At 40.8% G+C, this 26,703-nt stretch overlaps 1 protein-coding gene across 1 annotated transcript in view; it reads right to left on the reverse strand.

The window, feature by feature from the left end:
- The window catches only part of CEP112 (centrosomal protein 112kDa), a 176,094-nt gene that overhangs the window by 80,847 nt on the left and 68,544 nt on the right, over window positions 1–26,703 (reverse strand). The window contains exons 18-19 of the mRNA XM_009894772.1: window positions 25,082–25,189; window positions 12,691–12,873 (exon numbers count right to left, since the gene is read on the reverse strand). Coding sequence (XP_009893074.1) covers window positions 12,691–12,873; window positions 25,082–25,189 — 291 coding nt within the window. The remainder of the gene's footprint in view (window positions 1–12,690; window positions 12,874–25,081; window positions 25,190–26,703) is intronic.

A 26,703-nucleotide genomic window follows, 5' to 3' on the forward strand; every position in this document is an offset into this window, starting at 1 on the left:
AAACTTCAAAGAACAAAGAAAAGGCACTTCTCTAAGCTGTGGGACTTTCTGCTGAATTTCAAATTAATTTTATAAACTAAAGGAACATTGCCCACAAAAGATGTATCAGACTTATGAATAAACATTACAAGATCCTTCTAAAATGGAAAACATCAGACACCCTGAAAATAACGTTTTGCTACAGAAACCCGTGTAAGCGTGCAAAGCTGAGCCATTCAGATTCTATCCATTAGAGGGCAACAACACATACACGCACATACATACATACATCCAAACACACATCCTCTCTCACACCTACAGCTGACTTCAGCAGGTAAACTAGTATTTTCTCTCTAATGTTACCAATGGCATATTGACAGCTTGGGTCCTGTTCCATGCTCTCCCCCTCCACTCCCCTACAACAGTACCCAACAGACCAAAAATTACAATAAATTATTCTTTAAATTTGCTTTCCTACAATGAAATCAATGCAACACAGTTTTAGCATGCTCACAGTTAGTTGTTATTAAATATAACTTGAGTAAACTGAACAACTAGCATCTATATAAGCATGCAAATCTTTATAAGGATTCCCAAACTGTGAACAGACAAAAATGTTCTTCATGTGCTCATCCCCCACCTACAGTCAAACACTTTTCCCTTTTCTATTCCATCACATACGAAACCTTTGATAACAGCAGCAACTGCAGACATGGCAAGTATCCAGTGTACTTTAGATGTCTCTCAGTGCTACAGACAAATAACGGAAAGGCATTTTTACTATGTCCTTAGTAGAGCCACTTGAGGGAAGCAGCTGACATGCTGTGTCTTCTGCTTTCTTGCTCAAACCATGTCTGATAAACCTCATTGTTTATCACGGGTCCTCAACCTTCTGCTTGCTGCAGCCATTTCTAACATCCTACAAGCACATTCATGTTACGAGCTTACCAGGATGGAAATTGCCTATTATTATATATTTTCACTAATACTATGTAGACTTACACCCCTGAGAGGATTCCAGCAATACAAATAATTACCATCAGCCCCTAAACTACATCTCATTAGTTACAGGATTGCTGGAGTTTACAGTAACACGCAGGCAGCCGTACCAGTCGCACAAGGACCAGTCATTCCTATGAGCATCCAGACTATGGCGATTTTTGTTTGAGTTTTTTGATTATTTTTTTTAAAATGTATACTTTGCAATCATCAATGTGTATTTCACTAGAAACAGTCATTCAGGTAATGATTTCAACTAACAGCTAGTTGTTTCCATCAACTGTTGAGCGAATATTGATTTCATATTATACTAGAGGTTTAATTGAAGATCTGATGAAGATGTAGACTAACACGCTGGTCATGTGCGCTATCCCAGGGAGCGTGTGTGCACCCTCGACAGGGCGGGCACCTCCAACTTGGAAATCCCCAGTGACACCCCATACAGCAGGAGAACACGCAGCTATTTGCTAATATTCCAGCGTACTCTGTTTGCAGTGGCTGCCTTTCCAAAATCACTTTCCTTGCTATTTCTCTTTTCTAAATTCATTTTTCAGATGCCAATACAGCAGAAAGCACAGACTACAAAAGCATTCAAGCTGCCAGAGACAACTTTAGAAGAATCGTATCACCCGTAAGAAAGATGGAGTTCACTCTTCGTGGGATTTTCAGATCTGTTTCAAGTAAAAACCGTGTGTCAGGTTTTTTTGTCTTTTTTTTTTTTTTTTAAACTACATCAGTGTTGTTTTTATGAACCCTGAAGAACAACTTTAAAACCTGAAAATGAAATGTTTACAACCAGGCCAATAATTTAGGGGCCAAAAATAAAGTTTTCTTATTTGCAATGTTTCAGGAGGACTTCCACATCTATGAATACAAATTACCATGAGATATGTAATTGCAGTTTGAAATATATTGTTTTCTCCATTAAACAGAAATCTACGGCATCCTTGACATCGATTTCTGTCATTTTGTCATGATAAACACTCAGGTATTAAGTACCTTCCACATCATGCACCCAGCCATGATTCCAATTAGTGCTGAATAGAAGACAAAATGTCAGCCTAATAAGCTTCAATTTGCAAAGTCTTTGAACATTTGATGATATCATCACTTTGCCAATCATTTCTTGTACTTTGGCTTCTTTTTTTCCGCATCACCTTCCCTGTCAAAAGAAAGTCTTTCAAATCTACAGAAACGGAAGACATGAACAACGTCAGTCATCGGTCTGACTGAGCTAAAAGATCCAAAAATGACTCCCCAATACATCAACAGGAAACTATGATGTGCACAATATTCCCTCAAAGCTAATTTGCTGCCAACATGTAGAGTAATTGGGGGGAGAAAGTCTACTTTAAAGTCATACTGTGAAAAAGATTTCTTCATATGAAATCAACACTAAAGACCTTAAATCACTGTCAGAGTCTGTGCTACTCTTTCAAAATGAAGAAACGGTATTTGTTAAAGATGGCAATCATTTCTTCAAAAGACAAAAGAACAGCTCTGCTGTCTGACTTCATATTGAAACTACTGTATTTTCAAGTAATGTATTTTCTTTCTAATTTGTTTCTAAAAAAAAAAAAAAAAAAAAAAAGAAAAAAAGGTAGGTTTCCAAGAAGAAAAACGACAACTTGCAAAAAGGGCATATACAGTTCTACAAGCTTGAACATACACGCCTAGCACACGTCCAAAGCCTACAGCTGAGGACACATGAAGCTTTCTCTCCCTGGAATTTCCCCAGATGCATAACCTAAAATTCCCATTCTCATCCGGGTTTGAGGGAAAACAGAAACACAAAATGGCAGCAGAAAAGACAAGGACAGGATGAATTGGGATGGGAAATGTGGAGCAATAGAAAAGACTACATGGGCTTTCCAAGGGAATGGTCTCTCCTGAGCCAAGTCCCCAGAGGAGGTGGGCCACAGCAGGGCTGACCAGAGCACACGACCAGTGACTGACCAGCTCCCCCACCCAGGTCCCACACTATTCCTTCCGCTGCACCGAGCTGCCCCAGTTCTTTGGTTTGCACATCCCATGGAGCCCGGTCAGGAGACCTTCGCTGGCACATACTTGTTATTCACTGCTCAGAACCACAGGAGACAAAACCCGGCCTCCACCACACGTGGTGTGGCATGGCAAGAGTTGGCGCTTCGGTGGAAAAGGAGCTAGAGCAGCTTAGAAAGGGTGGATCTGGAACTGCCTCCCAGCTCTGAAACAAGGGGAGGGGTTGGGAGGACACACCAGCACGGCACTGGCCACTGTGAGGAGCGGTGCTGAAGGAGTGCAGAGCACTTGGCTACCCCTCCAGCTGATGGGTTAGCAAATTCCTAACGTCTGAGGCACAAACAGAGACTTCTCGAAGAGTTGCTGCAGACACCAGGGTTGGGCCAGTGGGCAAACAGCTGCAGAGATGTTCAACAGTGAAGTACTCAGCCTCACGTCTGTGCCAGTAACATCATCTTCAGATCCACAGATAAACCATCATGGGCATTTGAGGAGGTTTTTTCCTTCATAGCTCCAGTCTATGAAATAGAGGAAAACCAGAGAAGTCTTCCGTTTTCCTTCCCGACTGAAGCAATATTGGGAGGAATAAGCAGAGCACTGGTAGGGAGCCCAGGACAGCGCAGAATGCCATAAGCATCTCAGCTGCAGTTTGTTACTGGTTTTCCACTTGAAGGTTTCTCTGTAATACTTTAATGTGGGAGCGTGCGGAGTTTTATGGATGGTCTCACATTTCTCAACTGACATATCTTCAGCCAAAGTATGTCAGCTACAGGAGAGGGCAAGGCTTTTCAACTGGCTTTGTGATTTCTTCTTCCCCCATCGTAAACCACATAAAAGAAAAATACAAATAATCAGCTCTCCAAAATTGCTATTTATTACCTCATCATGAAACCGTCTACTGGACCCTGCAGTGGTATTGAGTAATATCATTACTTAAACCATAAAGAGGTTGTATTTATTGCTCAAAATTGGGAAAATTAGCATCCATATGGATCCTATTGTTTTAAGACCAGTAATACTGCCAAAACAAGTGGTGTTAACATTCCAAACTACAGATTGTCATAATTTCTCGTCTAGTGTTTCATTCTTTCATTTGGTATTTATAATACCTTTGAATTGAGGAACTGAATGGATCATAAAATCTCTCCTATCAGACAAATCATTTAACAGCTACACTACTGTTCAAAACTTGATTTATGGTGGGAGTGAGTGAATGGAATTAACATCTGCTGACCTAAGGAAGAGAGACTAAATTGATTTTGGATAATCTTCCTCTAGAAAAGGGACAAGAGAAAAAGCACACGCTAAAAAATTTAACTACTTAATTTGCAATACATAGCACCTTAGTAGGTAGTCACAAACAGGATATCCTTCTTAATCTCCATCCTTGGAAAAATTATGGAGTAAAACTCCATGAAAATAATTTCTATGTGAGGAATAAAAGGGTCACTAGGAAGAGCCAACCTGGATACACCAAGGGCAAATCATGCTTGACCGAACTGATTGTCTTCTACAATGAAATGACTAACTCTGCAGAAAGAGGAGAACTGTCAGTGTCTTTTATCTTGACTTTAGCAAGGCTTTTGATACAGACTTTTATAGCAGGCAAGCTGACAAGACATGACCCGGATGACAGTACTACAACAGGAGAACTCACGGGACCACTGGGTTTGAAGAGTAGGAGTCAACAGGCAACCAGCTGCAAGTGGCGTTTCTCAAAGTTCAAATGGGGCTGATACAGCTTAACACCTCTACCAATGACTCGGATGACAGAACACAATGAACTCTGTGCAATACCATGGATGGCGTCTCTTGGGGGGGACTTGGTCAGTATGTTTGAGAGCAGCATTGCCATTCACGTGGACCTCAAACTCTGCAAGTTGGAGGAATGGGCCACTAGGACCCTCAGGAAGTTCACCAAACTAGGTTTATTCAGCCTGGAGAACAGAAGACTAAGGAGAAATCCAATTGCTGTCTTCAACTGAGTGTAAGGAATTGTAGAGAAGACAGAGGCAGACTCATCTTGAAGGTGGCAGTGAAAGGACAAGCTACAGATCCATATTCTAACAATAGACATTCCAACTGGATATAAAGGAAAAGAAATTTCACAACTGATTAGTAAAGCACTGGAGTGGATTGCTCAGGGAGGTTGTGAAATCTCCATCATTGCAGATTTTCAAAACTCAGTTGGACTTGGCCCTAAGTAACATGATGTAATTTTGAAGTTAGACCTGCTTTGAGCAGGAGGTTGGATGCAATGACCTCCAGAGGTCCTTCCAACTCAAATTACTCTATGACGCTGTGAAAAAACTTCAGTATGAATCCTGATCTTGCATTAGAGCATGTCCATTCAGCCATCCAGAGGAATGTTCAAAGTAGATACCACGCTGATGTTTTCCAAATTGCTGTACTCGTTCTATGGATTAGGAGAAGTCAACTTCCTTCTAATCAACAACTCTCTCAAGCAAATTATAACACTAAAAAGCAATTTTCAAAAGAATGAAAAAGCCTCAATGGAGAATGCTGTGAGTAAGTACCCCCTTCTCTGTGCAGCAGACATTTACCAAACAATAAGTTTAGCTGTAATATTTGGAACAATTTAGTATCACAGAAACTACATTCAAAAGAGAAGATTTAGATTCTTACACTTGGAAGTAATATCAGTAAGCAACTTCAGAGTCTGGCTTTGCCATACACAACCTCAAATAGAAAGCACGTGCTCCTTTTATTTCAAAATCAAGAGCTTATATTGTAAGTTGACCATTTCTGCAAAGTAACACAGTATTTTTGCCTCTCTGCTTAGAAATTATGTTACACCATCTCAAATCCTGCAGTTACTATCACCTGTTTTGTGTTTACTATTGTACTTGATCATCTACTAATTCAGTATTCCTTTACATAACCTTAATTTTAAAAATAATTTCACACTATGTATAGCTTATTGTCTACTAGTGTTAATCATTCATCGTAATCATCACACACAAACCCAGACCTAGTGTATGTGGTAAAAACTGGCATAAATATCCTTTATCTGCCTGACGAGCAAGACTGATTTTTTTAATTTTTTTTTTCCCCCAGATAAATTATTCTGTATTTATTAACATTTATGCAGGAAAGAATCACTTTTTCCTAAATAGGGAGTAATGGTATATAGTAAAATTACTGCCATGTGACATAAACCCTGCCCCTACGCAGGTGAAATTATATACTCCACTTTTTCAGCTATTTTATTAAAATAAAAAATTAATATAAAATTTTGACTACAGTGTAATAACAACTACCTTATATATTCAATTTTATATTCTACATACAGAAAGTCCATTTTGCTGAAAAGAACTCCATCTCAGAATCAGAGTTCCTATTATGTGATGAGCTAGTTTCTATGGCAACTGCTTTCTCTTTTACATACACTGTAGACAGCACAAAATGTCAGTTCTCTCCTAAGCTAACTTAACATTTTTAATCAGCAAATGATAATTTATGCACCATTATGTACAGCCTCCAAAAATGTCTTTAGTAAATATTTCAAATGCCGAACAGCCTCAAGTACAAAAGGACAGAGGAGCAAGTAAAGTCACACCTCCTGCACCGAATTCCTCACTATCTAATTTCAGTCGTATCGTAGAAAGTGAGAGTCAAGGAAAAATGTGGAAGAGATCATAGATGATCACCCACTACAGCAGGAGAACACTTTGATGGTTCCATTAAGCGAGGAAGTGGCAGATGTTTATAGCTTGTTCAACAGCCTTTTGAAAGGCATCTCAAACAGAAGCAGCCGCTCAGAAGTGGGGACCAGAAGCAGAGTGTTGACGCAAAACAACAAACGTGGCAAGGTGGCTTCATCTGCGCAGGGAAGGGGAAGGTGCGCAGTGGCACCACCTTGACGGAGGTGCTTGATGGACGGAACCCTGAGCCTCAGCTGTGTGCTTCAGTTTGAGAGCAACGGCCCATCTTTTCCTCTAATCTCAGAGATCATGTCTGTGCTGCAGCCCAAATTCTTCCCTCAGCTCTCTGCATTTACTGAAGCACGGCTGAAACTAGCTGTGTTGGTCACCAGAGCCCAATGTGGGACACCATTTGAGTGTTTTCCCAGGAAACTGGTGCATTTGGCCATTTCATTGAACTCTCAACTCACAGCAATACTACTAGTTAAAGCCCATCTTGAATGTCTCTATAGGACCCATCATCAGATCCTCGATTTTAGTAGATACTCCCCATCACTGGGATCCACCCCGGGTCACCCTGAGTCAGCAGGTTATGAATAACCACCAAAGAAAGCCATGCCAGTGCTGCAACAAATATTTGGTACGTTAAATATTTTACATCAAGAGTCACGTTGATTATCCTGGTTTGACTGCTGGTAAATTAAACACTCTGCAATACAGCCCAAAAGCTTTTGTTTAGGAAAGGCTGAAAGGGAACGGCTGTCTGTCTACAGCAGCCTGACCGTCAGCCCCAGAGCTGCTCTCCCAGTACAATACAACAAACAAATATTTAGATTGCAACTCCATTATTTAGATTGTCTGCAGAGAAAGCCCGCATAGCAAACAATGCATTTCTTCTCATGCCAAAGACATAGTCTATTGAGAAAACACAAAGAAGTCAAAGAAAAAAAAAAATGACTTGGGGAATTTATTTACTCAAAATTGTATACAAAAGTGACTTCAGTAGTGCCACCATCATCTGAACGTTTCACGGGCTGCGGCTATCTGCGCCCTCCAGACACCATCAAGCAAACTGCTTCCACGGATCCTAGAAGAATATCTCTGTGGAAACTGGTGTTTGGAGACATTACAACAATTACATGAAGTAGAAGAGTTGATCAGACATTTATCTGTCTGGTAACAATAGGGTCTGTCAGATCAAAGTTTAAGAAAGTCTCCTATTGTGAAACAAATGCTCCCGAATTCCTTCTCTATTAGTACAGCACTGAAAAGTTACTGCTACAGCAATATTTACACACAGACAGAAATTGTATGTGTGTGTTGGGGTATTTAGTTATCATTAAACAAGCATATAATATTTCTATTAATTTTTTTCCTGTATTTTCTCTTGTCAATAGTTGATAAAGCTCTCCACCAGACAAACATACCAGTCAGCACCGCTTCCGACTGACTACATACATGGAGGCAAGATAAGTCTCTTCTGTTCCCCCCGCTTTGTTGATACAGTAATTATCTATACCAAACCATAAACATATACCAAGGATTGGCCGGAACGAAAATAACGATCATTGCTGGAATGAAAATAAGGATCATTACTGTCTATTTTTTTTATTGCCAACTCTACAGACTCAAACAGCTCGGAATTAATTCCAACAAAACCAGGTCCAAAGCAGCAGCTGCACAAAGATCACTGTTTACAAGTGCAAAGAAGCAAATTTTCAAAGAGGAGAAGCCAGAAGAGAAGCGAGAGGATGCCCGACGCATTGGGCCCCAGGGAAGGAGCCGCTGGTTTCCGAGAAGGTAAAGCCAAGGGGATGGTAAAGGCCAAGGGCATGACGGGAAGTGCGAAAAGCTAGAGAGGAAAAAGGAAACAGATACTTTGGCTGCGGGAAAATACCTTATTAACTCTTCTCGCCGCCTCCCACCCGCCCCTTCTTTATAACAACTTCCATTCTCAATGGGTGTGTTCGCGTGACTGCGGAACTGCTCCAGGTTTTCCTCTCCCAACCAGGGATGGTTTATGGAGAGCCCTAAGACACCCCCAAACACCAGTGACCTGCTCTTAAAGCCGCCTCTTTTTAACATACGCTGTTCGTGCTCTCAAAAATCAATACTGTGACGCCAGTGACATATACTCCACAATGTGCCTCAGCGTTCGAGCTACTCTTGACCCAATTACGAACGGATGAGAACAGCGGACTTGCCAATTATCTCACAACAGAACCGGGAAAAGAGAATTCAGTTTCCTCACAGAAACGTCTCCTCTGGCTTTAGTGTAAAGCGCCACATTTGAAGTTACGGGGGTACAGTTTTTCCTTCTTCTTGCCCGAAGGTCAACGGTCAAAGAACAAGCGTGAAAACGATCCAACTTTGTACAGCAGCTGGAACAGGAAAATCTTTGAGCTGGTTGAGGGCACGTGTCAGATGGTGGGGAGAGAATGACATTCACCAGATAAAGGGATAATATAAGGGTCCAGCTGGCACCACAGCCCATGGGCTATTAAAATTTCCTAACCTTGCTATCTTATTGCGCAGAAGCAAACTAGATGTAGAATTCTCTGTAATCAGAAGTCTTGCTTCAGAAAATCGCCGATTCAGTAGCAAGGCTGTTTTTATTAAAGCAAAAGGAAGATCTCTACCATCCAGGGGTTTCCCTGTTTTGTGAACCCATGTATAAACTAAAATTATTTAGGGAGGTGGGGGACGAATAACTAACCAAACTGTAGCTTAAAAATGGTCCTAAAGAAAATCCAGATAATATAAAAAAACCTAAATAAAATAGAAGTAGTGATTCTAAACTACCCTTAAAAAAGTCTTGTATTGTTAGCTACTGTTTAAAGAATAACAATATTATGTCAGTCCATAGAAAACGCATAGGATTTAAAAGACTACAAGAACACAGCATGGTATAAAAGCCTTTGTACTGCTTTGACTTTTATTGACCTACATGTCAATTTACTCCTCCCCGAGCATTACAACCGTAGGTGAAAAAATCAAAGCAAGCCTCCTAGAAATGGATAAATCCAAGAGCTAAAGTGGAATGCAATTGTTATCCAGAAATTCATCAGCAGTACAAAAGGTGATCCACTTAAGTTCCTTTCCTGAAAATATATTAAACTTATATTTCAAAGAAGCAGTAACATTATTTTATATTTAATTAAAATCTGGCAATGCAATGAAATCTTAATTTTTATACTTTAGTTCTGAGCAAAGCATTAATAAATGTATTCATATTTGAATAAAATCTAACGTTTTTGTACACTATCCTTCACAGTCGCTGAAGACCTACGTGAAAGTAGAGACCTTGGAGATGTAATAAAAAAAAAAAAAGAATTTTTTCAGTAACAGCATAATAAATTGTTCCACAGTACTCAGTCATAGCTGTCTTTAGTAATATAGTAAGAAATACGTATTTTAAACATTCACTACCCTTCCAGATGGAAAAAGATTTGAGAAAGAATAGCAGTGAATACCTTTAATAACGGTGCTTTCACATCATTCACCAAACATTGAACAGATAGGTCCTTCAAACCAAGCTACTCGTATGTGATTAACAGTAATTATTATTTAAATTTTTTGAAACACGCAGCAAATCCACTTCTCATTTAGCAAAGCAAAATGGCCTCTTCTCCTGTTTCATCGCACCTCCACTGTCATATAAAGCAGTCCTAAAAATTACTGCTGTCAAACACAGCTCAAATTTAACAGGTTTTTAAAAAGCTGTTTACATAAACTCATTAAATCACTGTGAAATCTTTGTTAAGAGACTGCTAAATCTTTCCTAAAGAACATTGGACATTAGATATGTCAGATGCCCAAAACACGCATTTCAGTAAAGATATGCAAAGATTAAAAAAAAATTATTAAAAATATGTGCCATAATTCCATAAGAAACACCGGTATTGTTTGTTGAGCTCACTGCAAAGGCAAAAGAGAATTTTAATACAAAGACCAGAGGAAGGAACGAAGAACGATTTATTTTCCAAAATGGAAAAAATATGCGTCCTTGAAAGCTGATAGATTCTTACTAGAATTTAAATAAACAGCAGCTCTTCTAGTCAACGGCAACTGTGTTTTCTTCCCTGATTTACATGTCATTCTCATGGCAGCAATGTTCAAATGACTGTACAGGCATATTCAAACTACAAAGAAAAGCCCTGTTAAAAGGCCAAAGTTTTTGCTATTCAGACTGTTCAGATTTTCCTAATTGCTGCGATAATTTCCAGCTTTCTGCACAGCACCTCTCGTAACATTATATATCCCATTGCAAATACAAAGCACAACCAAACTTTGGGCTCCAATCTTCGCCAGAAATGACCCACAACAGAACAAAATAGAGAGATGTACTTACGAGACACCTCCCAGATTCTCTGAATTTGCTTAAGACAGTCCCTTTGCCTTTGTATTCGGTGTTAGAGCAATACGGTCAGTGTACTGAATGCTGGGGTGTAGACAGAACAATTCTATATAATTCTAAAATTGTTGTTTAACGTGAGTGCCACAGCTCTGCCTGTGAAGGCAAACGCAACGTCAGGAATGCAGGTGAGAGGACGATGCAACTTTGAAAAGGCACTCGCAAATAGCTGTAGAGTTAAGGTGCATCTTGGGCCAAAGTAAAACAATCCATAGACAAAACCCTTTAATAATTTAAGTCTTTGTTCACTCTGCAATAGAGCGTAGAATAAATGGCAAGATTTAATTTTTCAGAAGCCACCCGAGTATCCTCTTCCCAAGCGTTCTCACAAAAGTGTATCTCGTTTTCCTTGGAAAACCATAATGGTGGAAACGGAGAAATAAGTCCTGGCTATGCTATACATCCCTCATCCTCCCCCAACAAGCCGTTTGTTTTCCAATAGATTTACTTAAGACAGATTTCAATAGAGTCCAAGTCGTCCAAAGGCAATCAAAAAGAAATTAATTTGAAAATTAAATATTCGATTTCACTTAGCTACATTATGGTTGCCAGTAAAAGACGCAGCCCACTGGTCTACAGGAAAGTAAAGGGAAAACGCCTCAATGTCAGAGTCGTACAGCTCATAGGGAAGGCGGTGGCGCGCAGAAAACATATGTCGTTAAAGATGCCTTACCAAAATGTTCAGTTTTGGTATAAAATAATCCGTACATGATAAGTAATTCTAATGCTGATTAGTAAAGATTATTTTCTGAATACTCTCTCAACTACAAAAATCACCTTAATTTTTTTCAATATTGCCATTGAAGGCCCTTTTAATATGGGCTGTTAGGAAAATACACCATGCCATCCTTACAAAATACATTGAAAAAAAATGCAGTAAGATGGTTTTTTGAACTGAAAACTCATAAAGATCGTTTTCCATGCTGACAGTGCGCATTTCATCCAGAAGTTTGAAGAGTCAAATGCTACCCCAGCTGGGGGTTATTCTGCCAAATGGCTTCCAACAGTGACCACAGAGATGGAGGATGGGAGGGGTGCGTGTGTGCGGAGGAAAATAAACGTGATGGTAAGCAACCCCAAACCCCCATCATCTTATCAAATATCCGACATCCAAACACACAATGCAAACCTAGAATGCAAAACTGAAACAAAAAGACACGAACAAAATGAAATAAAGCCATTTGTGAGTTACCTGCAGAGATTTAAAACAAAAAAAAAAGCATACAAACGAAGCAGATATAATTCATATGGATTTGCCCAGGAAGGAGAAAAGGAGGGGTGAGTGTGAGGGCTGTGGGGGGAGAAGAACAGATACCTTTTTTTCTTAAACAAATCCATCATGAAAGAAAATGAGACAAGATTATAAATAGGCCGAGTTATAGCGCACCATGGGATTTTTAATCTGGCTACCTGTGGTTTTTGCAGTTAAAGCCCTATTCAGCAGTGGGAAGGGAGGGGGGAAAGCGGGAAAAAAAAAAAGAAAAAAGAAAAAAGAAAACGAAAATCACGTTTATGTGCCAGTTTCGCAAATGCTCACACAGCGTGCATCTCCAACAATGCTGGCAAACAGGAAACACTAATTATTAGCATTGTCTAATAAGCGTACGCCTTTCAAACGTTATTGATCATTACCTGTCCGTCTCGTTTCCTGCATTCTTGAGTTTTACTCTCGTGCTCTGCCATGGCAGCGCGAAGCTGTTTTTCCAGTTTCTCGATTTCCCGTTCATGGTCTCGGACCAGGCAGTCCTTCTCTGCGTTGTGCTGCTGGAATAGGTGCGTCTTCTCCTGTTCATGCTCCAGCCTCAGCTCCACTATCTGATTGGACAGTGAGGAGTACAGTTCATCAATAGAACATCCTTGTCGTCATGACAACTCGTCTACAGCTTAATTTTCCCCTTAATTTCATCAAGTTGGCAATTTTATTTTTACGTCACTATTACCTCACCTTTTAAAAAGCCACCGTTAGCGTGACAGAATTCCTCCAGACAATCCCAACAATGGAGACAACCGAGCAAATCCAGCGCATCCTTAACCAATTTGTTGGTACAAATGTCGGAGCGTACCAAAAAAAAAAAAAAAAAAAAAATGTCATTGTCGCATTGTGCGCACGGTCCCCCCGTACCCGGCTGCTGCTCGTCGGCAGGGCTGAGGATCCGAAATGGTTAATAGGCAGCCCGCTCTCCCCTTCGCTTAAGTATACACACACACAACCCCCCCACCCCAGCAATTACATCTTTTAAAGATTCCTTTATGATTTCCGAAGCGAAAGCTCTTCCTTCAACACTCCTCAACGCTGCCGTATATACAGTTGTCTTTTTTTTTTAATAAAAAAAGAAAAAAAGAAAGAAAATTATAAAAAACAAAGCTCTATTATCCCGTTGTCAGCTACGCTATCCCAACATAAACAGATGTATGTGTTCCAGAAGGGCACCTGCTGTGCTGCAAGCTTGCACCATGATTTCATGAGAAGCCCTCTATTCTCAGGATCCTTTCCCAGTCCGCACCACACGGGATGCTGTGACCTTGGCCAGCCTTCGCCTCTCCCCGCTAGCCTGAATGGCAGCCCGAGACCGAGGGCCTGGTTGCCGCAGCTTTGATACTAATCCTCCCGCCTGCGCACAATGGCACCCTACCTGGCCCGCACACTGGAGCGGCCAGCACGCCTTTGAAGCAGGTGATGAATAGGGACGGCTGGAAGCCGCTTCCCCACTGAACTCCGGGCCACACAGCTGCTAAGAACAGTCACTTGGATTTTTCTTCAGATTTGGTGGATTTCGGAGAGGGGGGGAGAAAGGGGAAAAAAAAAAAAAAGAAAAAAAAAAATGCTCTTATCATGAATTTGGGGGGGGTTTTTCAGCGGGAGAAAAAAAAAAAAAAAAAAAGCAAGCGAACGGGAGGAGCTGGCGCTGTGTGTGCGCCGAGAGCGCCCCGGCACCTTATCTTAAAGCTGTAGCATTCAATTCTGGAATAATATTAGCCATTGGCGTGGCTTTCGGGTTTTAAATTTGAAGCGAAGTTTAAAAAAAAAAAATAAAAAAAGCGTTTTCTCAAACTACAGATCGGCGTTTTCCGCGTTTAAAAGTAAAATATGTCATCCGTGCTGCAGCCGGGAGCATCCTTCCGAAAACCGAGCAAGTAGAACAGATGCAATATTCTACGGTTTAACATATCTACATTATTTAATAACACTAAAGAGCTCATTAGCAGACATCTGAAGTCCCCGAAGGAGTTGACCCCCCAGGAGGCACACACTGTTCTCTGTACTGGGCCTGGGCTCCTTACACAAAGTTCTTGAAGTCAGGTTTTTGCCCAAGGTTTGTGCACAAAACTGGTTTCTTTGCAGATGTTAGCAGTGTCCTAACTGTGCCTAAATGAAAGCATTCTTCCTCCTGAAAAGAACGGCGAAGGCTTTGCCTGCGTTATGGGAAAAAACATTTAGCGGTTTTTCATAAATCAGACCCGATTAAAAAGAAATGGCATCAACGAGAGAGGTCATTTTACTCAAACATTTTCTTTTCCTAATTACTGGATTTTCAGCTGGTTGTGCCACGTAAGGTCTGGGCTAAGACAGTGGTGTGGGGACCTTCAATTATTTCAGTTTTCACGTTTTTAACGAAAGATGAGAAACGGCAGCAGGGGGAAGGTGTGCTGGAAGGGGGCGAGGGACGGATCCTGCTTCTTCGACCAGTTACACGATACACATGTACGGCACCACTTCACCCAACCAAAGGGATTACGGTTTTATTTAGTAATCTCTTCACTCACAGTATTTGTATTATAGACACAACATTTTTGAATTGAAGAGGCGGGAAGAGCCCAAAGGGACGGGTCCTTCTGCGTGGAGGGGCGTCCCCCCGTCTGCTACGTGGGGAGAGAAGGGAGAGCAGGGAGAGCGGAGCTGGTTTAGAAAAGGCAAATTTGTTGGAGAAAAAAAAACCCAAAACTCTCACCACTTAAAGCAAAGTATTCCCCCTAATGGTTTTGGTTTGCTTTTTCAAGATTTCTGGCAGTGAGCAGAGGTGGAGAGAAGGGAAAGGATGCGGACGGGAGCGTTTTCTTCCCTCAAGTTCAAAGACCTGGAAAACCCATCTTCCCTAATGAATATTAACAAGTACCCCACATTTGTGACCAACAAAACACGCTTTCCTGTAAAAATAACATGAAGTGACCGAGTAGCTGTTTGCCTGCAGTGGTGAGCGTTCGCTGAACCTCCTGTTCTCCTCAGAACTGCTGCCAAGCACGATGCCTTCCCTTCCACTCCTCCCTCTCTGTGTCTTGTATTGTTGTTGGGTTAGGGTTTTTTAAAGGAAAAAAATAATACTAACGTATACCAACAAAAGGAAAAAAACCCAACCCATGCTGTTTTTCAGCAACAACAGGACTTTCTCATCACAGGAAGCTGCCAGAAAACTGTATTAATTCTTCATAAATCAGTATGGATTCTGTCTCCTCTTTGAGGCAGCGAGCGCCTTTATGCATGATATAACAAAACCACCTCCTTTAAAAATTGTATCGTGTTGAGATCTTTCTGCATCTACCCCCAGATGCTTAGCACTTCATCGCATCGCATTAAAATGCCTGCTCAAATCCAGCATCTCAGTGTGTAGAAGACGGACAGTTTTAGGCGCTATACATTTCAGACGGACAAGCAACATGATAGTCACAATGGGAATTAGGGGCGACGCTGAAAAGAAACATTCATTAAATAATAGTGTGCGTCCTATTACCATAATCAGATCGTATTCATTGTGGCTTAGATGTTTCCTCATTTTGCCCTCCCAAAGATGAAAATCTCTTATTCTCTTCTCTGCGCATCTGTTCCTGTCGCCAGCCCCAGACAAGCAGGACTGTCTGACCCCATGTAGCTCTTCTATACCGTGAAGGACTATTATAATCAAGTAACTATTATTATAATCGAGTAACACAAGTATTCTAAATTTATGATCTACTCTTGCCCAAATTCTTCATTTTTTTAAAATTCTTTCTGCACCAGTATGATAGAACCATACTCAAGGCAACGGCCAATACCTGATTCACTGAGCCATCACCGCAATCACACTATTTATTTTTAAATCTCTGCTTTTACTGAAATTTAACAATATTTCCTTACTCTTGCAGAGAAAAGAATTGAAAAAACACAACAAAATTCTTAACAAAAAGCTAAAAAAAAAAAGATTAAGCCAAGAACTGTGACAGTCTTTTGCCATCCATTGGCATAAATACACACAAACTGTCCACCCCATCTGGCACCATAGATGGTGCCCATCCTACGCGGGACAGCACCGGCGGTGGCTGCTGCTGCAGGATGCCCTTGGCACGCAGACTTCACTGCACCCAAACCCAGAGGTGCCTTAGAGCGACCTGCTAAAACGAGAGACAATCTAATGAAGACCTAACATGAAATCCCACTGCTGGTAGTGCGCTGGTGCAGTTTGTACATCTGAAGAACGAAGATCTCCAGCAAATAGCCTGCTGATTGCAGAAGGTATTTTCAGAAGCCAAATAGTTGTAATATAACTGACTCCAGCAAATACATTTTAAAGTCCCTAACATAGACAAGACCTTCTACTATCCCGTTTTTGCTTTTACATCACACACTAAGTTTAGGCTTTTCAATTTTAGAACAATTTCGACTTGTTCTCAAGAACAAGCATGCCTTTGAAATTCTTTTTATAGTCCCCAAAGGAGGGAAAGGAAATTAGTTAGCTCACTACCTCTTTGAAAAATGTAACTGCTATAATAAATATTTGACACCAAAGTATGAAAATTCATGTAAATTTATGTCCACAATTCCAGAAATATTGTATGTAACACCTATATAAAATATGGTTTTGCACGGCAGGATGATTTTATTAGCGCTATTTTGGCATGACGGAACTTCTGAGGGCTGGAGAGGCCACCGATAAGTTACAAACGTCACGGCAAAGAACTGAACTGAACTGACTTGTACAGCACACATATAGCGCGTCTATTTTTCAGCTGTTCTATCTTATAAGCATTTAAGAGTGTTTGTAAATCAGATGTCTTCATTATCGTTGCTCTGCTCAAAAACCAGCCCTAACCTCTGCCCAGCACAGCACATGATCCATCCCCAAATAACAACTCTGGTCAAAATCTAGCATTTTCTCTCTCCTAAGCCTATAAATAAATGTGCGTGTTTCACGAGGATATGGGGATTACCCATCTCCACAAATACACAGCTTCTAAAAGTAATCTGATATAACAGGCTGGAGGATGGAGTATTAATCACGCCGGGCTGTGGCTTAGCATAACTCTGGGCAGAAAAAAGGAATCTTCACGGCAAGGCAAGGGAGCGTACCAGAACTACTTTGCAGCAGATAAATTAAATGGATTTTTAAAGTACGCTTTTATTTTTTGAGATTTTGCTATAATTTGGAACACAAAGTACTGCCCAAGATATAAGGGCTGTAATGAGCCGAGGGCGGTGAAAAATACATCCCTGCAGAACCACATATTACCACTGAAGTAGCAAATACATACAGGGTAATGCACATGCATAGCGAATGCATTTTACTTTCTATTTCATTGCAGGCTGCAATAATTTAATTGGCATGACTGTGTTTCCTCTTATCCTTCACCTTATAATCAACCACTAATAACTGTATTTCAGCTGCAAACTAGGAATTGCAAGAAATTCTCTAAAAGAGACAAGCCGGTCTATCAGCCAAACTGCAGTTTGATTTGCCCTCCCCGCTACCACACCACACCCGAGCGCTCTCACTACATATATGAAATTATATGCCCCATCCGTACATTTTAACTCACAAAGGCCTTCCAGAATTTTAGTATTTTTAAAGTATGGGCAGCACAAATCTCACCTCAATCCTCGTAGCCTCCCAGTCCTCCTGCCATGAGTAAATTTGTCTGTCAATCACCAACCTCTTGGAAACGCAGGCGCATCCCTGGGATTCCATCACTTGGCGCCGCGATGGACACCAGGACATCCCACTCCCCACCTCAGCCCACCTGCGCCGGTAAAGCCAACGTGGTCCACAAACAGAAATGTTTCTTTGGAACTAATATACCTTGAGTCACTGCAAATGCCTGTTTCGTAGCACGCTCTGCTACAGAATTTACTGTATGTAGTCTTTGTTTAGGGACTCAAGAGTTTATCCGAGGACCTTCTTTGAACACCGAGAACCAACTCCCCAAGTGTTCACGGCCCGACTTGCACTTCACTGCAGGCACCAATCTCTGTTCCTGGAAACATCTCCCCTCTCCCTCTTCTCCCCCAAGTTGATTCTGTTGACGATACAGGGAGCTCAGGCCTTTAACTGGGAATCACACACCAGTCAGATGCCTGACGGAGATGGTGGAAATACCCATCCACACGGTTAACAACTCTGCAAACAGCAACGGTACAGCCGGAAGATTTCCACCCGCTCTTTACTTGGAGGTTAAATTCGTATCCTTTTCCCATTTGTGAGTTTTAGCTATATCACGAAGTGAAAAGTTGATGTTGATGATTGAAGAAACTATTCCTCAGATATTCTGCGCAAACGGCATTCATCTCTGTGTTAGGATGGTTCAAAGGAAACATTTATGCATCCTAGATTAATTTATTAAATGAAATTTATGCAGCTTGTTGCCGATGACATGAAAAATTTAGAGCCTCTGCTAACGTGCTCATTTGGCCTTCATGCAAGAACAGACTGGATTTCAATTATCTTAGACTACAGACAAAGAAGAGAGGAACAAAGCTTTTTACAAAGGCTGTGTCCTTATAACTAAACCAGCATACTACAAATGGATCGTGAATCTCTGCATATAACTGGACTGTTTAAAGGACAGCGAAGAAACGCCTGGAACGTTAGTCCGTCTGAGGAATACCGTATTTCAAGCACATCTTTGCAAATGTTTTCTTCACTGGAGCGGGTAACAGATCGGTCAAAAAGAAGCTAGAAGAAAGAGAAAAGGAAGAACGAGGCCAGAAGAAAAGCTAGGCTGTGAGGGCAGCGGCAGGAACTCTTAATTGAGAAAAGGTACGGGGACAGAGCAAGCTGAGTGTTAAGCTCGTTATCTCCATTAGTGTGTCCAGCGGAATGCTTCTGAAGGCTTGAGCATGGCACTGGAGTCGGAGTGCAAGGTGCTCATACGGTGATTGTCTCTTCTGATAGGACTGATGATGTTTGTAGCAGTTCTGAACACAAGACCACCAGCTGGAAGGCGAATTGAGCTAAAAGTCATGTGCCAAATAAACATAATAGGACTGTGAACTCAACAGGTCCAACGCAGAAGCAGCATTTCATCCTCCCCGCTTCCTACCTTAGAAAGGCAGAGTGGCCGTGGTTAAAGCAGAAGGTGATAAGGAACGTTGGCTCCCGAAGAGCCAGCTCAGGCTCAACGGACCCTTCAGCCCACACCGCCCCTCCAACTCCTCCCTTCTGCAGGACTTGCCTCTCCGCGGCTCCCAATCCACAGGATTAAATGACTTTTCTTCAGCCTAAATAGCTCGAGGCTCCGTCGCACTGGCTTCTTTTCATGGACAGAACTTATTTTCCCTGAGGAGTTTCCTTTCCAAGTCCCATCCCCAAGTCGCAGCAGTTTCTTGGTGTAATGCTTAATCCCCACTGTTTGTTCTATTCCTTACCTACACTGTATTTTCCCCTCTCTCACGAGGTCACAGCCTTTACACCACACTCTCATACACAAACTGTTCTGACTCTCTTTCCTAGAGAGGACACGGGAATTCTCAGCAAGACTCCTCAGAATATTTAGCTGCTGAACTCTTGAACACCTGAATTAAACAATGTTGATTACCTAAATACACTTGAGCAGATCTTCAAGGGAAGAATACAAAAACACGCCCCGGTCAAAAATACCCTCCCTCCAGCATTTCAAGGGATTATCGCTACAATTTGAAGCAAAAGTAAAACAACGTCATCTCAGCCATGATCATCCAGGCACCGGTGAAACCTCTTGGCACAAAGTTAAACAGCTAAAAATTAGCAGGGGAGATGCCCAACCGTTAAATGTTGATCTAAATAGCACTTCAGAATAATTTTAACCAACTGAGCATGAAACTGTGCTTGGAACCTTAATATTAAATGGCGCTGCTAGCACTGAGTAAGATGTTTGGTTTATATATATACACTTATGTATAAAAACAATGGTTATGATTACAAAATTCATATTTTACCTGGGAGAACCTCACTTTTCTTTAAATTAACCTCACTAGGAAGTTATAAAAGAAAAGACATACAGGAAGATCTAAAGAATATTCTTCCTCTCCTCTTAATAATATTTTCCTCTGCTCCAGCACACTGCTAAAATAAGAAGCATTTCCCAACGCTACCTTGCATACTCGTCCTTGCTGCTGGCAGGTAAGATTACAGCCATCCTTTTTTCACTTTTAACCAGCTGATTCTGCACTTCCTTACCTTCTCTTTCTTTAATATAAAAGGCACATTTAAGCTCAACCACACCTTTGTCTTGCTCCCAACTTAAAAGTGTAGACTATTTCTCTTATCTTTAACACAATTTCAAAGGGATTTTTTTAAATACCCAGTAAAATATTCCTGAAGGTATCCTGTCTCTTTCCTATTTGGCTAAATAGGACAAGACGATAACTCTAATTATTCTTTCACAAGTTTTACAGAAGTCAGAACCCAACAATAAATGTCGCAAGAAAGGATTTCCTGAGATACGGGGAGATTCTTGAGCTATCACGTAATAGCCTTCCACTTTGCTATGGAAGCATGAGTAATTATGATTTTAGAATGGAATAAACACAGTCAAAGAGAAGACGAACCAAAACAAAAGGCTCATTTATACATTCAGGTTGGCATCTGATCTCAAAAAGTAAGTCCATAACTCAGCAAGTAGCACCATCCTGCTGTCGCAATAATTCATCAGCTATTTCATACTGCGTTCTCCTTGCAAGGAAAATGAAATTTCACAGACTTCATCTCTCTTACTAATCTTGTATCTCAGTTTTTTCACACTTACTCAGTCATAGCTCTTCAGCAACCATTTATAGCCAAAAAATGGGTGTAACAGTGATCATAGTGACCTATTGTATATATATTTTTTAAAGCACAAGCTAATGCCGTTTAAACATTTGGATCTCCAAAAGTTCACTGAAAGTGTTCCATTCATGACAATTTATGAAAATCTGCTTGAAAGAAAGGTGACTCTGCTGCGAAACATCCCTGCCTGAAGCCCTGTTCCACCATGAGTGCTCTGCCACGGTACCACAGCTCGCCCCGAGAGAGGCGCTTTCCGAAAGTGCCCAACCGATGTGGATGTGGGGAAAAAAGCACATTCATTAACTTACCTGTCAAATTTGCCTGCCTAGGATCCATTACTGAAAACTTTGGGCGCATGCTCTTTCAAATATTTGGGCTTGCGGAAAATGATTTCAGCAGAAACACTTCCCAGGTATTTTGAGCTAAACTGAGAATGGAATTAGAAAGTAGGGGGAAAAAAAAAAAAAGAAAAAGAAAAAAAGGGAGGGGGTACAAAAAACCAAACAACCTTTTTTCCTGTGCTGACGGTGCCATAAAGCCCATCTATAGATACTGCAGCCATTTCAAAGGCAGGAAAGGCTGAGGCCTTCGCTGTGGTGTCCACTGGCTTTGAAGTGCCGAAAGCAGCTGCTCCCAGCAGATAGGAACTGTGGTGCTGCTGGAGTTATTTTTTTCTTCAAAATATACTTTCAAATCTAACAGCTGCAAGTAGAACAAAGTTGAGCTAAAGTATATTTAAAGAAAAAAAAAAAAAGCCACCAGTTTCTCCCTAAGAGCGTTCTCAGTGGATACTTCAAAAGAAAGTGGCGCTGAATCAGATGAAGCTGGAACCAGGAGTGACACGTGACAGCCCAAACCAAACACTGCAAGATCCAAAATGTCATCTTTGCTTTAATAATGGACTCAAATGTATTTGAAAAGTTAACAAAATATTAACTGCCATGGTTCCATATCGTTTTTTCCTAAATCTTTTTCAAGGGAAAAGATATTACATATATCAATACACATCAGGTTATTTATTGAGACAAATATCAGATAAATAATATATATCAGTATATCTAATCTGTAGGCAGAGCAATCTTTCAGCCCCACAACAAACAGTCCATGCTCCCAGCAGGACTCTCTTTGAAATCCATATTCAAGGAGAGCCCTGTGAAGCACGGGCAACCACCCATATAAAGCAGAGAGGCAAAGCCACAGCTCTCGAGTTCCTACACTTCCAAGATGTCTCTCAGATTGGAGAACTGGACAACACATCAGTTACTTTGGTTCTTCATTACCAACTTGATTAAATTTATGGGCAACTGAATTGTCCAGTAGTTCTGCCACTCACCACGTCAACCTATGCAAAACATACCCGAAGGTGAATTTTCCTGCCCTTTGTGTATAAATTCCATTTGGCAATTAGATTCAGACGCTCGAGGCAGAATATCTCAAAGCCATTACTACATTTCTCAGGTAGCCAAAGTACCCGTTTTTTTGGTTGGGTGTCTATTTCCCAACTGGAAATCTGCTGGAACCCTGCTGAAATGCACCACCAAGTCTAATTTGCTGCTCTATTTAAACAGTTTAAATCAGTCCCCAAGTAACCACCAAAGAAATATGCAGTGAAACAAGGCAAGGAAAAGTCTGCTTTAAGAATAGTTTAGAAGTTCTGAAGCATAAATAGAGAGTAATAGAGAGAAACAGAAGTTGGAACTCCTGAAAGGAAAGATCCAGAGTGGAAGAACTGAGCTCATGCCGCTCTGTGGCACACGGCTGAAGGAGCTTTGTACTGCAGAAACGACAATACAGAAAATACGTCGTTTCTCATGATAACCCGTTGCAATCTGCAGGAAGGGTCACATATTTTTCACGTTCCAAGCTTTCAAAGAACATTCCAAATGAAGTACGACGAGAAATAAATTTCAAAAAAGGGCATAAACAGGATTCCTCTGAAAATTCTTCTGAGACACTCATTGTTCAGCTGCTTAGTGCTGAAACCCTTTCCTTGGGTTTCAGTGACGTTTCATAAAGTCTAGCTGTTCTTTCTTACAGTAAAAAGGAGCGATCCTAAACAAAATAATAGTGAAGCAGTAAACATCTCTTAGTGGAAAATGCTCTAATTGATGTTTACCACAATATCAATGTTGTTACAGAATACCAATGTAAAAAGATTGACAAAAAAAGTTTTCAGTATCACATTCATTTCTTGGGTTTGGGGTTTTTTTTGATCTTGTCTCCATAACGTCTGAATATAAACAGCATGATGATACAAGAAAACAAATAAACTATGGCACTTCTAGCCATTATCATAACTTGGTAGCTCTTTCCATGTATACTAAAAGTAAAAAAAAAAAGAGCATTTGTAGGTAGGAACAGGATTGTCATAACATCTGATGAACTGCAGATTAGTACTTCTCTCTATAGATCATGTTCCTAAACTTGGGAACAAAATCCTTGAATAAAGGCTTACTTGGTACTTTAAAGATGCCCCACAAATTATGAGAACTGTAAAGCAAATTGAACCAACCATACCACTAAAGTGATGCAAATATAAAATTCCAAAAATAAAATTCACCATAAGGCATATGCCCAACTAACCCCAGCACTTCCCATCGTCCTCCCTTCAGTACGGCCTTTAATTGACACGTCAAACTGCCTCACGCCTAATGCAAGCACTTATTGCAATGGCTTTCACATGAATAAATAATTTGAAGAAAATCTATTGCCATGATTACACAGTAGTGACTGCATTTGTGATTTCAAGCCTTTATTCCAGAGATTATGCTAAATCACGACAGCGAGGTAGAATTCTTACTGTTCTTTTGGCAAGTGAGGTCGTCTGCAAAACAAAATCCACAAAACAAAAGCCCCCCAATATCTCTGCGACCTGGACCATTCCTGAATCCTTAAATAAAAGAATCAGAAATAATACTACCCAGTAAAACAAAAAGCCTGTGGCGATGTATCTATTACACGGGGCAGTTTCTCATCCTTTGTCAGGTGACAACCCAACTAGTCATGTCGACAATTCTGAGTGAGGATAAGGAAAATACTTTGATCCGAACCAACAAACTCCCTTCGATTCAAATCTAAGCGGAGAGCCATGCGCAAAACACACCACTGCTCCTCCCAAGCACTGGTGAAGGTCTCTCTCGACACCCACCAAAGTGATCCCGTTCCTTAATTAGCTGAAAGAGCCCCTCCCAGAGGGGCCAGAGAGGGTCTGGTACCAGAAGGCAACTGCAGTATTTCATCCTCTTACCAGCACCAAAGATAAACAGAAACGAAACCACATTTCCCTGGTGGAAACATAAACTTATATCCATGCAAAAACATTGATAAGGGAGAACTTCAGGCTTATGGACTAACTGTATCATTGCTAAAGATATTTTTTTTCCATCCTTTAACAGGTGTTACCGAACACACCGCTCCAGTTTCATGCCAAAGCACCACCTTGCGCGAGCGTTCAATGGGCTGTCCCAGCTGCCGAGCTCTCAAGTCTGTATCATGCAATAATTTGGCTGCTTCTATCCCTGTTTCTCCCCTTTACACTTCACAACACTACTGAACTCAACTTTCTTGTCTCCACCCGAACGTTTCCTGAATATTTCCCAACCCTGAAATTACATTGCAATAATGAGAATCACTATCAGTGGGCCAAAACAAGCATTCATATGAACACTCCCCGTGTTAAAAATGATAAAAAGGGAACAAAACGCTGTTTCTTGACAAGAAGAAAAACAGATAACGCATTAAATAATTTCATCTGGCCGTTATGAAAATAGGTGTTGCCACCTGTAAGCCTGGGAAACAATTTGACAGAGTCAGAGGTACAAAGGATTGCAAAGAGGAAACAAAAATATTTTCTGTGGAGACTCTTCCTCCTCCATCTCCCACCCCATAAGCTCTGCATACCTATAAATTTTGTCTTTAGACAAGGAGCAGCAACGCACAGCGACAACGGGACTAAGCCTGCCGCAGGAACTGACCTACATCTGCATGAAAAGATGTCCCTCCTCCCCTCCGCCCCAAGGAGCAAACCCACTGACCTGTTGCTCGTATCTTTGCTGGAGCTCTTCCAATTGCCAGGAGAATTCTTTGCATTGCTTTTCCCGGAGTGATTTTGATCTGCTTAGATCTGCTTCAACCTTTTCCATCTACATGGTAAAAGAAAGGGAATATTTAATTTTTTTTTAAAAAAAAAGGCATAGCTTGAAACGCCCTGATGTTTCTACAGTTGTTTGCAAACCATCAAAGACACAAATGTAACTTGCTGAGAATGATACTACTACTATTTGTATGGAGTGAAAATTAATGCTCAGTGAATACCGGATTATTAGGTACTTAAGAATATAGCGATCCCCTACACCGTGCCACTCCCCGATTACAAAGTACTAGCTTGGTTTTTCACTTGACAGTGGTGAACATCCCATCAAAATTAAGTGAATATTTTTTCTAGACATATTTAAACTCAAATATATTTCACTAAAAATATATTGCCTGTGGAAATTCAAGGGAACTCATGTGTGAGTCAGTGCACAAGCTACACATTTAAAGTAAGTTTACATTAAATCAGTAAAATAACTTAAAAGAGAATTATTTGGCTGCAAGTAAAGTTCTCTGAAGATAGTCATCGCCTATGAATAATGAGTCCCACAGATTCCAGCGCACAGCATCAAGGAAGCAATTTCATAACCCAATTAACAAAAGCTTTTGTATCAAAAGCACAACTGTTAGCTGTACATCAGGCATGTTTCCAGGGGAATACACATATACAGTGCTCTGCTGCAGTGCGTACTCAGCGATTACGTCCCAACACAAGCAGCGAATAAACCGTCTCCCTAAAAAAGCCCAAAAGGGGCGTAGCTGTCAGGAGGAGCGGTGCTGCCACCAACCCTCTGTGGTACCACAAGAACACACACATGAATTCCTGAAGCAGAAGCCAAAATCCTGTTTGGCCTGAGGGAGCGCTCTGTCTTCAACAGATGTCTTTGCCAATCGACCTGGACATCGCTTCTAAGCCAGGGGAAAGGCAGTACTCAAAAAAGCATTTTATTAGAACATACTGCAGCGAGAGAGGAAGATAAAAGACTAGGAACTGTTGGCCAGATAGAAAGTAGAAAAATAGGATACAAAGGAATAAGCTATCCTTCCAGTAGTTCCTGAACCTCACTGCTACTATCTGCTATTCAGAAGAGGGACTCCAGTGAATATTTTATGAATAATTTCTTCTGCCTCCAAACTTACTCAAATTGTGTGTTCGTAGCCATATTTTACTCAGCGCAATAAAGGACAGAAAAACAAAAGATCTTGTTACTTTATTAAAGGATTTTTATTTTTCAGAGAATGAAAACATTCTAAAAAGTGAAATAGTAAAAACATATGCAAAGATGCTCTAACTCTCCTGGCTTTTGTGCTTTACTCCTTAGGTCACGTTCATATACTCCTACAAGTGCAATGAGGACTCTTGATCATTATTTGCCAAACCCGGGAAACACTAGATCTAAAGTACCGTGACGTAGTCTATGTGTCATTTCTCTTTTTGCTAGTTACTATTAGAATAAAATGCAGATCTTAGAGTTAGAAATGTGCCAGTCGCCCATCAACGGGCATGAGATGACCCTTAATAATCACAAGCTTGATCAAATAGGAAGCAGATGGCAAAAAAATA

The sequence above is a fragment of the Charadrius vociferus genome, unplaced genomic scaffold, assembly GCF_000708025.1.
Source record: "Charadrius vociferus isolate BGI_N301 unplaced genomic scaffold, ASM70802v2 scaffold321, whole genome shotgun sequence".
NCBI classification, from domain to species: Eukaryota; Metazoa; Chordata; class Aves; order Charadriiformes; family Charadriidae; genus Charadrius; species Charadrius vociferus.